The sequence below is a fragment of the Cyprinodon variegatus genome, unplaced genomic scaffold (genome assembly GCF_000732505.1).
Source record: "Cyprinodon variegatus isolate N-32 unplaced genomic scaffold, C_variegatus-1.0 Scaffold39, whole genome shotgun sequence".
Classification (NCBI taxonomy): domain Eukaryota; kingdom Metazoa; phylum Chordata; class Actinopteri; order Cyprinodontiformes; family Cyprinodontidae; genus Cyprinodon; species Cyprinodon variegatus.
The window spans coordinates 607,182-624,839 of NW_015150492.1; the positions used below are offsets into that span (position 1 = coordinate 607,182).

Here is a 17,658-nt window from a genome sequence, read left to right on the forward strand (position 1 = left end):
TTCCTTCAAACAAATGTTCACCCAATTATTTCTGTATTTATTTACAAAAAAAGTGATATCATTTTCAGTTAAAAAAAAATTAACAACAACTTTGTTATTAAACAAAAGAGTTATTAGCCCTAGCTAAGAAAGTGGAGATGTAAGGAGACCCACTCAGGACTTTCTGTTTCCTAATTAGGCCAGTTCTTGGTGTCAGCACTGTTATATTTGAGGTCATCATGCTACAGGGTCCAGTTTAGCTTCAGCATGAATGGTCACACATTTTCTTTAGATACTCTCTGATACACAGTAGAATACATGGTGGATTATTATGTTGTTGAGCTGCTGCAACAGGTGCCTCCAAACCATGAAACTTCCTGTTTAATGCTTCAAAGTTTGGAAGAGGCTTTGTTAAACTTGATTGCTAATGTAGGTTTATACCAAACATTTCCTCTGTTTTAGTGTTGAAATGTCACAAATTTAGACACAGCTCAGTTTGAAGAACATTATTTCAGAGATCCTCTTTATAATCAATGTGTTTATCTAGCAAACTTGATGGATTTGGCATTTTGGTACAGTTAAAGGTAAATATTAATAAGATCCTGGTGTAGATCCTCAAATGAAGACATTTTAGGATTTTATATAAGTCCTTTAGCATATAGCATTTTCTGTTTTCAGGAGCAACTTGCTTTGATGACGCGAGCACACACTTGGAGGCTGACTGTCCAGTGTCGTATATATTTACTGTAACTAGTGACTGACTTTACAATCTTTTGAAATCTCATTAAAACCCTTATTAGATTTAAATGCTGCCAAAATATTCTCTCTAAATGCCTCAGATAGATCCATTCATTTTCTTCTGCTTTATCCGGGGCCGGGTCACGGTGGCAGTAGTCTAAGCAGAGATGCCCAGATTTCAGGATCAACACTCACCTCCTCCAGCTGCTCTGGGGGGACCCCAAAGTGACATCAGGCCAGCTCATATACTCCCTCCAGTGGGTCGGGGGCCTTCAACGAGGCCTCCTCTTAATAGGACATACCTGGAACACTTACCCCGAAGGAGGCAACCAGGAGGCATCCGGAACAGATGCCTGTGCCACCTCAGCTTGCTCCTTTTGATGTGGAGTCCGGATTTATGCTGCCAACGCTGCACCAATCCGTCTATCAATCTCCCGCTCCATCCATCCCTCGCTCATGAACAAGACCCTGAGATACGTGAACTCCTCCATTTGAGACAAGGACTCTCCACCGACCTGAAGAGGGGAGTCCACCTTTCTCAGGTGGAGAACCATGGCTTCAGATCTGGAGGTGCTGGTCCTCAACCCGGCCGCTTCACAGTCGGCTGCAAACCACCCCAGTGCACGCTGAAGGTCCTGGTTTGATGAGGCCAACAGGACAACATCATCTGCAAACTGCAGAAATGATATCCTGAGCTTCCACAACCGGACACCCTCCGGTCTCTGGCTGCACCTAGAAATTCTGTCCAAAGGGCAGCCCTGTCGGAGACAAACATGCACCGGGAGCAGGTCTGACTTACTGCCAGCAACGCAAACATAGCTCCTACTGTGGTCATACAGAGAACAGACAGTACTTAACAGAGGGCCCCGCATCCCACACTCCCTGAGTAACTCTCAAAGGCACCACAAGGGACACGTTCGAACGCCTTCTCCAGATCGACAAAACACATGTGGACTGGTTGGGTGAACTTCCACGAACCCTTGAGCACTCGATGAAGGGTATAGAGCTGGTCCGGTGTGCCTGGACCGGGACAAAAACTGCATTGTTCCTCCTGGATCCGAGGTTCAACTATCAGCCGGATCCTTTCCAGCACTTTGGAGTAGACCTTACCACGGAAGCTTAGGGATTGCCACCACGACAAGAACCAGAGACGTCCGCATGGACAATGGAGGAGGAGAACATGGACCACTCCGACTCCATGTCTCCAACCTCCCATGGCATCTGGTAAGAACTCGTCCGGAGGTGGGAGTTAAAGACTGCACTAACAGAGGGATCCACCAGAAGTTCCCAACAGGCATGCTTAGGCCTGCCAGGTCTGACTGGCTTCCTACCCTGCCAGCAGATCCCGCTCACCACCAGGTGGTGATCGGTTGATAGCTCAGCCCCTCTCTTCACCTGAGTGTCCGAGACAGATCAAATGACACAATTACAAAGCCGATCATCGACCTCCGGCATAGGTTGTCCTGGTGCCAAATGCACTTATGGACATCCTTCTGCTCAAACATGGTGTTCGTTATGGACAAATTGTGATTAGCACAGAAGTCCAATACCAGAACACCACTCGGGTTCAGATAGGGGAGGCCATTCCTACCGATCACCCCTGTCCAGGTCTTACTTTCACTGCCCACGTGGGCGTTGAAGTCCCCCAGTGGAATGTCTATTACACAGTCGATCCGTTTAAATTAGGAAATACATTTAAAAGGCCCTGTTAGTTTTTATGAGTTATTTTTTCAGTATTTCTATGTGAATCTTTCAAAGATAATTGAGAAACAAAAAGGCTGTCTTAGGGTCTTCCTTTTTAATCAGGAGTACATATTGATATTTCTCAAAACAGGGAATGAAACATGTAGGACTCTTTCTGACATAATTTTTTTTTCATTGAGGCATTTTTTGTACAGAATTTAAGTTCCCAATTTTCCTGTGGCAGATAGTATCAATTAATTATTACAGTTTTTGGTCCTGATCTTTATTTATAGAATAGCAATTTGTTCCAACAAGCAACATTAAGGGATAATGTTGCTAGGAGACCTGAACATGAAGACGTTTATCCCGAAGTCATCCAGCTGCCCACGTGCTCTGAGTTTTGTACGTGTATATGAGCACACCTCCCCTGTCTATTGCGCCTGTGTGTCCTTGCTCTTGCTCATTCTATAAAAGCCGCCAGCATCGGGTTCACTCACTACACTCTGTGATTTTCACTGAAGCACAAACAAAGGAAAATCAACTAAGCTCTGCTGGGAGGACAAAAAGCTGATAATGCTTGGGGTTGTTTCCTTTTTTAAGCACAGTTTGTCAGGACCGAAGAGCAAACCTTAACTCCTACACTGATAAGCATCTTTACCATCTCTGATTCATCAAGTTGCTCTTTTTCTTTTTTTTTTCAAAGTATGTGGAAGCGCTGAAAGGTTTGGTTCACTCTGAAAGGAAGGGATATGAAACGAGGAGAGGTTTAAAAAAGCTGTGGACTCTTGCTTGTGAAAAAGCTCAGAGAAAACCTCTCTCTGCCTGTCTGCACTCGGATTCTTGTTTGGTGGATGGCAGATCTCACTAGACCGTGACCCAGCATGCTTTAAGTCATGCATTGGTGACATAACTATGTCAGCTGGCTCTGGAAACGCTCCTTTTTTCCCCCGCAAAAATATCGATTCTGTCACTATGTTTGCACTTTGAGTTTGAAAGAAATTTGTTTTTTTGTAGTTTTTATTTTTCTAATTTGGGAGTTTAGAACTTTTTGCAGACAGATATTATATTCTATTACATTTTCTCTTGAATTTCCAAATTTTGCTGCAATCTCAAACCTTTCACAATCACAGTTTTTCAAGTTTCTTATTGGATTCTCCTTGTTTTTCTCGACCTTCGTTCTCAGCCCCAGAGGAAAGTGGACATAAAGCAAGCATATTGCAACACAAATATTCTCATAATCCACAACCTGCCCTCCTCAGTATCTTTTTCATCTTCCCTCGCTGCAGCCACCCTTCTTTCTAACACAATGTTTGAGGAGCCGTGGAACTCCACAGATCAGGTCGGGCTCAACGGATCAGAAGCAAACGCATCTCTCGTAAGACGCTCATATGACATAGATGAGGAGGGGAACCAGCATCCATTTCTCACAGACGCCTGGCTGGTTCCGCTGTTCTTCTCTCTCATTATGCTGGTTGGACTAGTGGGCAACTCTCTTGTTATTTATGTTATATCTAAACACAGGCAGATGAGAACTGCCACCAACTTCTACATAGGTAAGCTTAAACTATATTTATTATTTTTAGACAGTGAAAAATGTGACAGAAATACATGAGGACATGAGAGTGAGATACCATGACTTTCTAAAATGTGTCAATAAAATAATCAGCCAATAAGTAAAGCAACAATTAGACTGACAGGGCTCTTCATCCCTTATTTCACTCTGCTAGTAGTAGAGGGAAAGAGTGACAAAGATTTTAAGAAGTGATGTTTGCACAATAATTTCTGCAAAAGCAGTGTAGCTTTCAAATAAAACGAAATGTTGCTTTTTTTCATTCATTTGGCAAGTGGAAAGATTAGGCAGGCCAGTCCATGTATTTTATATCAGAATGTGGTTCTGTGTGATATTACTGGAAATTGCACGCACATCCCTGAAAAAAACATGTTTACAGCAGCATATTTTAAGAGCCCAATGTTTTATTCATGGTGTATCACAAAGAAGACAAAGAATGCTAGAAGGAATGATACACAGTGCCTGTCAAAAGTATTTATAAGATATGACATTTTACAACATTTTAGGGTTAGTATTTTGGGAGGGTTTTTATGGAATATACCAAGGAAAACGACAGACGGTTTTCAGCTTAATTTACGAAGATTAACTTTGAAACACATGCATTTGTATTCAATTCTCTAAGCCAATCTTTTAGTAGGGCCATCTTTGCATTCATTTGCGGTTCAAGGGTTGTTGTTTTTTTGTCTTTCAGTCTATCACATGTAAAAAGTGGATTTTTCTTCTCCTGTTGTTTTTCAACAAGTAACTCAACAGCTGTCCATGTGCTGGAGAAAATTATACCCACAGCATTATGATACCTCTACCATGAGAAAGCATTAAAGCACATTCCTTTACACTTTCTTTCTGTCCTCTCATCACCAGTCCATGTGCTGTGTTTCTTGATAATTATATAGCTACGTTTATTAATGTTCCACAAGAAACATGTAAGGCTCTATTTGCACAAGATGATCTCAACAACAGGACATTATACAACCAAAATATTACATGTCAGGGTGGTGTGTTCAGAGTAATGTAAGGATCTTCCATCATTACTGAGATATTGCAAAGAAGGTGACAGGTTCAGTTTTCCATATGATGTTGTTTCCTCTACATGGCTTTTGGCAAAAAATACGTTACCACAAAAGTCAGATTTTTGGAGCGTAACACCAATATTTGTGTTTTTAACTGACTCTCCCACATGGGTTTTGAATCTGCTTCCCGGACCTGCAAGCTTGGTGCACACATGCATGTCTAATTAAGTTTGCCGTTTTGCCTTACCATACCATACCCTGACCTGACTGTTATCATTCTTCTTGAGGATGTTTAGTTTGTTTACCAAGATGTAAAAAAAAATAATGTTAAAAAATTGTTCACTCTTTCCTTTTTCATTTGATTATGCACAACTTTAAAAAAGATATGATGATTTTCGGTTGTATCGGGTTAAAAGTAAAATATGTCATACAATATCCTGATATGCCAAGACTTAATGCACATAATAGTGAGTTTTTGCATTTGCTCTAAGCCTTGAAAACATGATCATCTCTTCTAAATAAAACCAGTTTTAGAAGAATATAATCATTAAAGGGTTTGTGTGGATTTTATTTGAACATAAAGCATGCACATTGGAGATTTCACAAGTGTCTAATTAATGAAGCCCCTGCAAATCAATATGTGCTCCCAAACCTTGCTGCTGAACAATGATTGTTTTTCCACTTTTCAATATGTGCTCACACCTGAATGAGGCTAAATGAGTATACTGCAGATGCGGAAGAGGACATGAAAAACTGCGACATATCACATCTCATGAATCTGATGGTAGTGTTTAAAACCAGCTCATTATTTGAAGCAGCAAGGACAAAAGATATGCATAAAAATACTACATGGAGATAAAGGCATGAATATGGATATCTTTGCAATCTGACAGGTATTGATACCAGCTATTAACAAAACTATAACTTACCTCGGTTTCATTCACAGAGGCAAGAAATAATAGGAGAAAAAAACACCTAACTGTGAATTAAAATAATGTTTTTGCAGCTAGGTGACCTTGTGCATGAACTAAGAGTGTCTGTGTTTGTATATTGCAGTCTGGATGTTGAGAATAATTTGATCTTGGTTAATATATCCCAGCGGCACAGCACTGAAAGAGTGACATATTCACCATAATTTCACTTGCAACCATATCATCAGACATAGGTTGGAATGGGATTAGATCAGCTAATAAAACAAATGGGAATTATGTTTGACATCTTTGCCGCTTTGAGGGATAAAGGAGGAAGATGTGAGCCAGACTGCAGACCTCTGACTGATATGTTATCAACACATCAATGCATTTTCTGGGCTCTGGCTTTTATGACTAGAATTTAAATTCCCAAGCATAATTGATTGTGGATATAAAGACTGATAAATAGTCCATAAAATGAGTAACACACTTGCAGACATAAAAAAACAAACATTCACAATGAAAAAAAAAACATGATTCCAAGGCAGTCTCTTGGCTCATGATACCAGTGACAGATCTGGACTAAAGTTTCATCATGTATCATGCATGAATGTCAACTTGATTGGTTCAGACTGTACAAAAGTGTAGTGTTTTTTTTTAGAAAACTAAGACCATTGTTTATAAGTTCCAAATGTTGGTACTTTAAAGGGACAGACATTCTATCCATTTAGAATTTCACACTTTTTAAAGGCAGTCCTTTTCTTCTTTAGTTCACAGCCTGGATGATGTCTCTGAAACATTGCATTTTGTGTCCCTGCCTCTTTTTTCCCCTGTTGCTCCATTTACACTATCCTTGTGAAACCATGCTGAGAACAGTCTGAACACAGTAACTGTGATAACTGTTGAGTGTAAATTAAATGCAACTGAACCGGACCGTGCCAGACACAACCTACTGTGACCGCACTAAATCTAGTACTAGTTTAACATTAGGGCTTGGCATGCTTCAGTTGCGGCTCAGTTCTCTGATAACAAAGAGCAGATGAGCAGCCCGCGTCAACTCCTATTTACAGTCAGCTGACTCATTTCATGTGTTTTCCAGCGTGTCTGGCTTTGCAATTCACAGATCTATTCACCTGTTCACAACACAAAATTCTTCTCAGCCTATTAACAATAAATGGCATAAAAAGAGCGTGGTGCAACCTGGTATGATGCAGATAATGAGGCTCTCATTGAACTTTGGGCAGAGGACACTATCCAGGCACATAAGTTCCTAAATGAGTTTTCCTCTCCACTGTCACTACATGCATGCTTGAGGGATTGCCTTAGAGTTAATGAGTTGATGCAGTCAGCTGTTTTTCCTGAGACAGAAAACTGTGAACCAATCTGACTGTATGATCTGGTTGAATTGTCTCTGTAAAGTGACTTAAGATGTCATGTGTTGTGAATTGGTGCAATACAAACTAACCTGAGATTTGCAAAGGAAATAGATACTCCCATTGCTCGAAGGTATGAGTCACATAAAGGTTTAAAAAGAAAGTCTATAGACTTTTTAGGAAAGTGGGAGGATTCTGTGTCTGACAACTAGTCTAGTCGTCTAGAATATGTTGACACTTGCCTGGTTCATCTATCTTAAGGTGGTTTGACCCTCTTCTTTGGAGTCAAGTCTGGACTCTGGCTTGGCCACTTAAATTAAAAAAGTGGTTCTGAAGCCACTCCTTTGAGATATTGGCTATGTGTTCTGCATCATCCTGTTGAAAAATGAACTCTTGCCCTGATTTAAAGTTAATAGCTGTGTGGAGAAGATTTTCATCCAGGAGGACTCTGTACATTTCTACATTTGTATTTTCTTCTATTCTGATAACTCTTTTTGTGCTTGCTGCTTAAAACAATCCCAACAGTATGATGATGCCATCACCATGCTTTACTCTAGGTGTGGTGTTGGTCCTGTAATGAGTGGTGTATGTTTCCTACAAACATGACACTTGCCATTTGCACCATGTACGAAACACGCATATGGAAGAAAATAAAATTAGATTAAATATATTTAGCACAACTCAGCATGTACAAAAATTAACGTTGCATTATAGTGTTTGAAAGTGTGTAGTAAATAGAGAAATAATCTATAAACCACCAAAGCTTACCTTCCTGTTTTTTTTTAAGAGTTTAGCCTTAAACAATAATGCAACCTAACTTTGAAAGATAATAGAAAAAGCCTTGGTTAGATGTTAATGTAAAAATTCCTTTCGATCTGGTTAAATCCGTATCAGTCTGTGTGCGGAGGAGCATAAATGTTTTTTCAATGTCAAAGAGCAGACTATGCGCGATGGCTTGCTTCTATTTTATTTTATTTCTTTCATTTTTGTGAGGTCCTGCATCATTTTGAACATTGATTATTCTTCATGTTAGTTTGTGGGATGACTTGTGCCTATTAGAAATATGGGAGTTTTTATGTAAATTGTAATGACTTGTTGTACATTGCAGTAGTTGAGACTGACAGACAGTTCTATTCAGTATTGTATATTAGGCCCCAGAGCTTTTTGTTGTCATGGTCTTAGAGTCCTTCAAGTGCCCTTTGGTAAACTCCAGACAAACTGTGATGTGCCTTTTACTAGGATTTGACTTTCATCTGGACACTACAATACAGCCTCTTTTGTAGATTGTTCCAAATATATATATATATATATATATATATATATATATATATATATATANTATATATATATCTATCTATCTATCTATCTATCTATCTATCTATCTATCTATCTATCTATCTATCTATCTATCTATCTATCTATCTGTCTGTCTGTCTGTCTGTCTGTCTGTCTGTCTGTCTGTCTGTCTGTCTGTCTGTCTGTATTTTCTTTCTCAGCCTGTGATGATTTACTGATATAAAAGTAGTTTGTAAGCAGACACTGATCAACTGATTGGGCTGTCTTGCTTGTGCCCATACCTTTTTATGTGAAAGACACTCGAGCATATCTTATGCAGATTGTTAACCTGACATTCATTTTTCTTTCTCTTCAGCAAACCTGGCTGCTACCGATATTATCTTTTTGGTTTGCTGTGTCCCCTTCACTGCCACTCTCTATCCCCTCCCCGGATGGATCTTTGGCAATTTCATGTGCAAATTTGTTGCCTTTCTACAACAGGTAACAGACTGACTCATTCTCTTGTCTTTAATCCTAAATAATGTTTTATATTTATTCTAACCTGTCTGTTTTGCTTTAAGTCAATTAATTCCAATGTTTAACTGGTGCGTTGGACGATTATTGATACACATCTTTTTAATGTGGGGATGGGGTTGATCAAACAATAAGTTATATGGTTATAATGACACAGCTCCAGTCTGGGTCTAAGGTGCTTGGAAAACAAGCAAGGTTAAATAGCCCTAGCACCAGTGCTGGGAACCTCTTCAGGAAAAAGCCGTCAACGCATCTTACCAGTCCAACAGGTTAAACATTTTCCACATAATCTAATATCATATGACTGCTCTACCTGGCAAAAATGCTATGGTTCTAATCCCATAGCATTATGGGATTAGAACCATCAGTGATGGTTAAACTGCATTTAACTATCCATTCGCAAAGGTGGACATCATGTATCACTAGCTATAATTTTGAAGACGTTCATACCATCACTGACTATTGTTCATGAAAATGCTTTGACAACAGGAATTATTTTACTGGTTAAAACTTTTTCACTTGTCAACTGTAAAGTACAGCTTTTGTGACAAAATCAATAGTTGTTTAAGTTCACTTATGATCATTACCTATTATGTAAGAATGGAGCAGAGGGACTACTGAAGAATAACTAAGCATTCTCTAAGCTTATCAGGGGCAGAGCTAGATGGGGGGCCAGCCAATCATTGGCCACCCCTGTTGCCACCCCTAACATTTTTTCCCCCTCTACTACAGATGATGGCAGCAGTAATACCTCTCAAGTGGAATGTTCAAAACATTTTAATATATCAACAATTATTTGACAAAAAACGCTGTGGTTAATTATGCACATCAATATACTTACATTAAAGATGATAAGTACAGAATTCATGCTTTTTTCAGGGTTAAATTTTATGTTATATGGGGTAAAGAAGATTCGTCTTGGAGTCTTCAGTGAAATCGTAGATAAATAAATATATTAGTAAAAGCTTATTAAATAGTTAATTTATGTAGGTATTAGTACTTGTAAATATCAGTTTTATGCATAATGATTATTAATAAAAGTAAGTAAGAAATGACAATGGAAAAGATGTTTGCCCCAGAACTCAAACCTAAAAGAATTTTATTCCATATACCATTTATCTAGAAAGCTATTTGTTTGCAAATGTCAAAAAAAAGGACAGATGGACCCAGTATTTTATTTTTTATTTTTTAATAATTTTAATATTTTTTATTGGACCCAGTATTCAAGGTGAGACAGTCAGTAGGAAAGTTCAAAACGTTTATTAATATAAAAACATAAACAAACTGAAACTAAAGTGGAGCTACAACGACCTGCGACTCTTGGATTCTGCAGGAGGGGGGCTTGACACCGCCCAATCTCTGACACTCAACAGTCCAGTCCATCTCCCTGGAAATGGGCACAATCCAGCCGCTGGACTGAAGACAGACGCGGTATGGATTACTGAGTGTCCTTGGTGTAGCAGTCCCAGAGAACTTGCAGGAAGCCGATCCTGGACAGGGATTCAGAACAGGCAGGAACAGACAGAACAAGCAGGATCCAGGCTTCCAGGCATCCTAGAGCTCCCAGGCAGGTTAAGAGTCCAGAAGCGTGACCAGGCGGATACGCACAGGAGCAGACAGGATCAGGTACAGAAGGGCAGGGACAGCACGAGACAGGACGTGTAACCAGAACTTAAGCAGGACCTTTAAACTGGTCTCCACCTTGGAGCCAGGCATACTGGAATAAAAACCTAACCTCCCCGCGTAAAGAACCAAAAACCCTGAGGACTCAGCAGGGGAGGAACAGTGGACGAGCAGGAGACGAGACAGACACAAAAACATCTTTCCTCTGGCTGCCAGGATCCAGAACATAAACCTTATATTCAACAGGACTTAACAGAAAACAACATTTAATGATCTGGCCCTGATAGCTGGAACCGAGCCCAATATAAGGCAAACTGGCAGGTGGATGAGATGAATGGTAATTAGGAGCTGGAAAGAGTGAAGCAGGTGAAAGGCATGAGTAATTAAGGCCAGCTACCACAGCAGATCATGACAGCAAAAGCTATGGGAAAGAATAGTTTGTCTTTATTTAAAAAATATGGATGTTTTGCTTGTTAATTTTCCCATTGGAACAGTGTAGAGTTACCCTGAGGTTCTGGTGCCTATCCACTTTCGGCCACCACTCAGTGTGCATTGGTTATTACCTGGCCACCCTTATAAAATGTTCTGGCTACACCTCTGAAGCTTATTGGTTGGAAGATGAAATGACTCTGGAGAACTTGGAGAGTCTGGAGAGGAAAATGAGTCTCAGGAATCAAGAAGAGGAATGCTCAAGTGTAATTTCTTTCATTGCACTGAATATGTACTGTATGTAAAAAAACAACAAAAAACAACAACAATTAAAATATGTATCCAGATTAGTTTGAAGGCTTTTTGTAGACAACTTTACAGTTTTTAGTGAGTATATTATGTCATTTTAAGACTAAAAAAATCTCTTCAATTTGCAAGGATAAAATCTTTAAAGTATGGGGTAGAAGAAGGATAGGGCTAAAAGAGTAAAACAAAATGCATTGACAATCATTTTCTTAAGTTGTCTTTTAGCAAATTGTTATGCATTGTTTTACATTTTAGGTTTGATAATAAATTGTTCAACTAAAAGATAAGTTGGCTAACTAAAATGCGTGTCATAGAAAATCATCCAAAAAGAAATTCCCTGAATAAGGTCACTATTGCTATATACAAATGCCAGTTCAGAAATGTTAAGGGGGGCATAGTAGGTATGTATAAGGGTTATTGTTAAGTTAACAACTGATTTAAAAGAGTAATAACCTGTTATTCTACTTATACACAATAATAAAGTTACTAGTTACTTTTGATACCGCCTTTTTTACCCTCAAAAAAGTATGCCAGATCTTTTGTATTGTGTGTAAAAACGACAACAGTTCTTTATTTAGACAGGATTTTACTGTTCTCATTAAAAAAGTACATTTATTCATTATATTCAATAATTTAACAAAAGCATAATTCAGAACCACTTTGAACTAATAGGGTTTTAGCCAACATTTGATCTTGTTAGTAAATAAAGCTACAAGTACAAGCTGTGTTAGTCTTAAATAGAATCTTCATCAGCAGGGGTCTTAAATAGCTTTGGAATTAAGCACATTTGTGTTAATCTCTACTTTACTTATTTATGCAATAAAGCAATTATCATAAGTATATGCAAAATGTACTCAAAGTTTGTTTCTTTTAACTCACAAGAGTGACATAATACAATATCTGCAATACTTCTTATTCCAACCCATAGTTATTATGTTTTAGCAAACCCTATGAAATAAGAAAAAGGAAGATAAGTAGCTGCTTTCAAACTGACTGCAGTCTAAAAACTATCGATTTTATTTATATAAGGTGAAAATTAAAAGGCCGGTTACATGGAGACTGAGGGAGATACTGCCAGGACCAACAAAAAAAAAGCAAGCTAAGAGTTGACCACAGAAGAGATTCTACCTGGACATTTTATTATGAATGAGGAGCAGGTGGTTGATTGGTTATAGGGTCTAGCTGTGAAGAAAGAGAACAAACTGAAATCAAACTTAACGGGAGGAAATGGCTGGTTGACTATATATATAAGGACCCTTATGAGGAAAGACACAAAAGCCGGCAGGGCATAAAAGCTGGAAAAAACAAAAAATGCATACACATTTTTAGGATTCTAAAAAATGGTTACAAAGAATCAGAAAGCAACAGCAAAGCATGCAGTAAATGGAAGATATGGGTGTCTGAGTCGGACCAAATTGCAAAGAGAAATTTTGAAGCTGCACAATGATTAGAGAATTAATGAAAATGAAGAAACTTCCCACATTGATAAACATGAACCAGACATGAATCTGTGTAATAAGGAAGACGACAACATGGATCAATGAAACCCAAGAAGCTTAAGTACCGTGCAAAGGAAGACAAGTGGCCCTAAAGCCATGAGAGCTTAATCAGATAGATTTAGATCATCCCAGGGAGAGTGTAAACTCTGGTGATTAAGGTAAGGAGTGAAATTATCATAGCTGAGCTGAATTGAAAAACAAAAGATATGTTTATATAAAAAAGTGAAAAAGCTTAACTATCACAAGAAAGAAAATATACAGAGAACAGATAAAAAGGCATTAGTATGACACTAAATACAATAAATGAATTAAATGGCAAGACCAAAATATTACATTCACAACCCGAAACTGAAAAAAAAAAAAATTAAAACAAATGACAAGAAAAAACATATTTCCCAATAATCCTTTGAAGTGTGGTTTTCATTTTGTGATAGCTTTTCCCTGTATTTTCTCCTTGCTTTTTTCTGTTAACTCTGCCATTGTGGGTTTACTATTTGATTTCCTCTCCTTGCGAATTTAGGACTCAGATACAGGTTAAGAGTTCAAGCATTTGATTTATTATTCAGTTTGCAAGTTTTTCATCCTTCTTTGATGCCTTTTTGTTGTTTTTTATGTTGTTATTTAAAGAAAAAAAGACAGGGAAAATGAACACTTAACACTCTGTATCCAAGGAAAGCCCCCCGGAAAGTGGATCAGATGAGCCAACCAAACACTAATAAATGTGCGACAGCAGTCCAACCTTAAACAGGTCTGTCAAAGCGGAAGCCGAAAACAGATTGTCAGGTGCTTTCATGTTAGTAAAAAGCTACTTGTGTTATTTATTCTTTTCCATTCCTATTTCAAACAAAGCAAACTGTTTTTAAGCCTCCCTTTTCTGAGTCATAAGACAGTATGAACTGGCCAACAATCGACTCAGCTGACTCCTACTCTGTTTTAAATGTCTTGGGTGGCCAGGGGAGATTGATCTACCAACAGGAATAGCAACTTGCTTTTTTACAAGTTAAAGGGCTGAATATACAACAAAGCAGTTCATGTCCTCTGTCACAGACCCATTAAGCTTCCTGGTCGACTGCTCCTCTGACCAGCCTGCCAGTAATCAGGATCTGGTTCAGTCAAATTTGAGAAGCTTGTTCTGCCAAGCCTTCATCGCTTCCGCTCCCTCCTGTTCATCTTGCTTGTCTGGAGAAATTTTCTGTGGACTCTGGTCAGTGTGAGACATTTTTGACACAATTGGGCCTCCATTTTCAGTAATATTCCTACCCTACTGAAAGAGCCAAGATTGCTTTCATAATCAGCCATCTTTCTGGCAGAGCAGAAGCATGGGCCACTTAGGATTGGGAACGAAAATCAGTCAATAAGTAATTTTCACTAAGAGTTACACACATATTTTTCAGCACACCAGACCTGGGTGGGAGGTGGTCAGAACATGTGACGTGTTTTAGACCATGCTATTGAGTTTTGTACCTTGGCAGCTGGCAGTCATTGGAACCAAGTCGCTCTTTTTGATGCCTTTTTAAATGGTCTTTCTTTCAAGGATAATTTGGCACTGTTGGATTTACCTTAGGATTCGGACTCTCTTATATCCTTTTTGATAAGATTGAAAAAAGACTTTATGAATGTAAGAGAGAACAGGCTTCTTCAAACAACTTCTCACAGAAACAAAGGAGACACAATGTGACAGGCGATTCTAAGTCCTGGCATACTCCCACTCCTGAGTCTGCTTCCCCTTTGTATTCCAGTCCATATGTTTTGCTTGAGGAACCTATTGCGCTTGATAGGACTTGCCTTCCTCCTGCAGAGCGCCATTGTTGTTTGAGGGAGGGACTCTCAATTGTAGTCAGTTGGGCCACCGAGTCTTACACTGTTCTACTAATATAAGAGTTCCTCAAAAGAAGAAACCCTGGTGGGTGGAACTGCCTTTTCTATCGATGTCATGAATGGTCAGATGGTCCCAGTATTCAAGGAGAGACAGTCAGTAGGAAAGTTCAAAACGTTTATTAAATAACATAACCAAAACAAAAGCGGAGCTGTGGCTCACGGATACTGCAGGAGGGGACACTCTGGTTTAACAGTCCAGTCCTAGAATGTCCCCAGTGCTGCAGTTCCAGAAGTCTTGAAGGAAGCCGATCCTGGTCAGGGATTCAGAACAGACAGGAACAGGATCCAGATCAGGCTGGAACAGACAGGTGGCAGGATCCAGGCTTCCATGCATCAAAGAGCTCCCAGGTGGGTTCAGAGTCTGACTGGGACCGGAAGCGTGACCAGGTGGTCACGCACAGGAGCAGACGGGATCAGGTGCAGATGGGCAGGCTCAGTGGCAGAGGGTAGCAGAGACAGGATGTGGAACCAGAACTTGAATGGAGGACCTTTAAACTGGTCTCCTCCCTGGAGCCAGGCTTACTGGATAAAAACTGAACCTCCCCACATATAGAGCCAAAAACCCAGAGGACTCAGCGGGGGAGGAACAGTGGACGATCAGGAGACGAGACAAACACAAAACCCTCTTTCCACTGGCCGCCAGGATCCAAAACATGAACCAAGGAATCAAAATAACAGAGAGGCTAAAGAAAGACAAATAATGATCTGGCACTGAATTCTCAGGCTGAATTGAATTTAAACCAGAGGAAACAGGTGAGGGGAATAAATTGTAATTGAGGCAGAGGGAAAATGGCAGGTGAGAGGAATTACTAATTAGGGAGGAGCAAACAGGCCAGATCATGACATCGACTCCAAACGTGCTAATCAAACAATTCTGCAAAAGGTGTTGAACATATGGTTGTTATTGACTCTGTGCTGTTGCTAAGCTGTTGGATGCACATTTTGCAGAAAAAATATCTTTAAGGTTATTCCTCCTGAGGAACCCCTGCAGACCACGGTTCTTGATTGACACCTCTCATGCTTGGTTTTCTCATCATACTCCATCTGTTAAGGTTATATTTCCTGACCATATTTCTGAGATGATTGGGTTTCTTCTAGCACACTTTCCTGAGCACCCAGTAATCCTAGACCATGCATAATCCAAACATTGAGTAGACAACAGATTCTATTCTGTGTTTGAACTGTGATTGTCTCCAGAATCAATCGGGTCCATACAGGTTTTTTTCCCTTCAATAGCACCATCTATTTCAAAGGATTTAGATCCTGATTGTCCTGAACTAACCAAAGCTCCCACGTATTACGACGATCTGAAAGAAGAGTTCAGCAAGTCATTGGCAACCTCGTTGCCTCCTCATCAGCCATATGACTGCACCATTGATTTGCTGCGTAGAACTTCACCCCCCAAAGGATATCTCTATTTAGTGTCATTACCAGAACAGCAGGCCATTAAAGACTACATGGACAACACTCTCAAGTCAGGCTTTATTCTACCACAATCATCTCATGCTGGTGCTGGGTTCTTCTTTGTGGCAAAAAAGCACAAGTCTCTGCGGCCATGTATCGACTACCGAGGACTTCATAAAATCACAGTCAAGAACAGATACCTCCTCCCTCTGATTTCTTCTGCTTTTGAAATTTTTCAGAGTGAGAAAATTTTCACAAAGCTGGAATTAAGGAATGCCTGTCACCTGGTGAGAAATAGGGAGGGGGATGAAAGGAAGACTGCTTCTAATATCCTTAATGGACATTATTAGTATCTTGTGAAGCCATTTGGACTGACAAATGCCCCAGCTGTTTTTCAGGCCCTAAAAAATTATGTACTCTAAGACATACCAGGAGTTTGGACCTGCCTCTGCCTCTGATTTTTGGGAACCTCTGCTGTTATTGGATTTTTTTGGGTTATGACCCAGTTTTGAATTAAAGGAATGTCGAACCAAACCAAAAGTTTTTTTTAAGTCTGTTTTTGAGTCTTCCCATTTCTGGTGAAAGTTGGACCCAGACCCCTAGTGATGAGCAAATCCAAAGTATGTTTGGTTAGCTCTAACTGCAGATGGGTGGTCTGCAATTGCCGTTACTGAAAGAGTGTTCAATCTGCTAGAAGAGTTCATTCATGTGCTTCAGACATGCAGTTTGAGCAATAGGAGTCTGAAATGGAAGAAAGGCAATTTGCCCTTCTACAGGGCCTGAGCATTATCTCTACAGTACACTGAGCTGAGGTTAAAATCTGAATTTTGCTCTTTACTCAGTTCTATTCTTTTACAGATCTATGGTTAATTTTTCTCTCTAATGAATAAAGGCAAACAATGTCTGAAGACATCTTTGAAGTAATGGCGTCTCTACCTAGAAGCATACATTAGCCTGTGCAAAGCTAAAGAATAGCAGGAAAGTCATTGCATATTTTAAGATAGAGGAAACAACCTTGCACAGACTCACACTTAAGGACAACCAGTTAACCTAACAGTCATGTTTTTGGACAGTGGGAGGAAGCCAGAGTACCTGGAGACAACCCAAACATTCATGCAGAGAACATGCAAACTCCAAAGACCCAAAGAGCCAGGGCCGGGAATCACTCCCGGAACCTTCTTGCTGCAAGGCAACAGTGCTAAAAACTACTCCACCCTGCAGCCCATAACACCAAAATTATCATGTTCAATAAATACAGAATGGATAGAGTGGATGTGTCTAGGATTATTTTAAGTGAGTATTCTGCTGTGTCAAAAAGCTGGAACTTGAATCATTCCCACTAAATAAACAGTTTGATAATAAAGAGCATGGGCGTAGGTTTGCATAGGGACCATCGGGACATGTCCCTACCAACATTTTGAACCGACCTAATTGTCCCTACCAATA

At 39.6% G+C, this 17,658-nt stretch overlaps 1 protein-coding gene across 1 annotated transcript in view; it reads left to right on the forward strand.

Moving 5' to 3' along the window:
* Window positions 1–3,575: 3,575 nt before the first annotated feature.
* The window catches only part of kiss1r (KISS1 receptor), a 29,996-nt gene continuing 15,913 nt past the window's right edge, over window positions 3,576–17,658 (forward strand). The window contains exons 1-2 of the mRNA XM_015369880.1: window positions 3,576–3,953; window positions 8,916–9,040. Of these exons, the coding sequence (XP_015225366.1) occupies window positions 3,707–3,953; window positions 8,916–9,040 (372 nt within the window). The 5' untranslated portion in view covers window positions 3,576–3,706. The remainder of the gene's footprint in view (window positions 3,954–8,915; window positions 9,041–17,658) is intronic.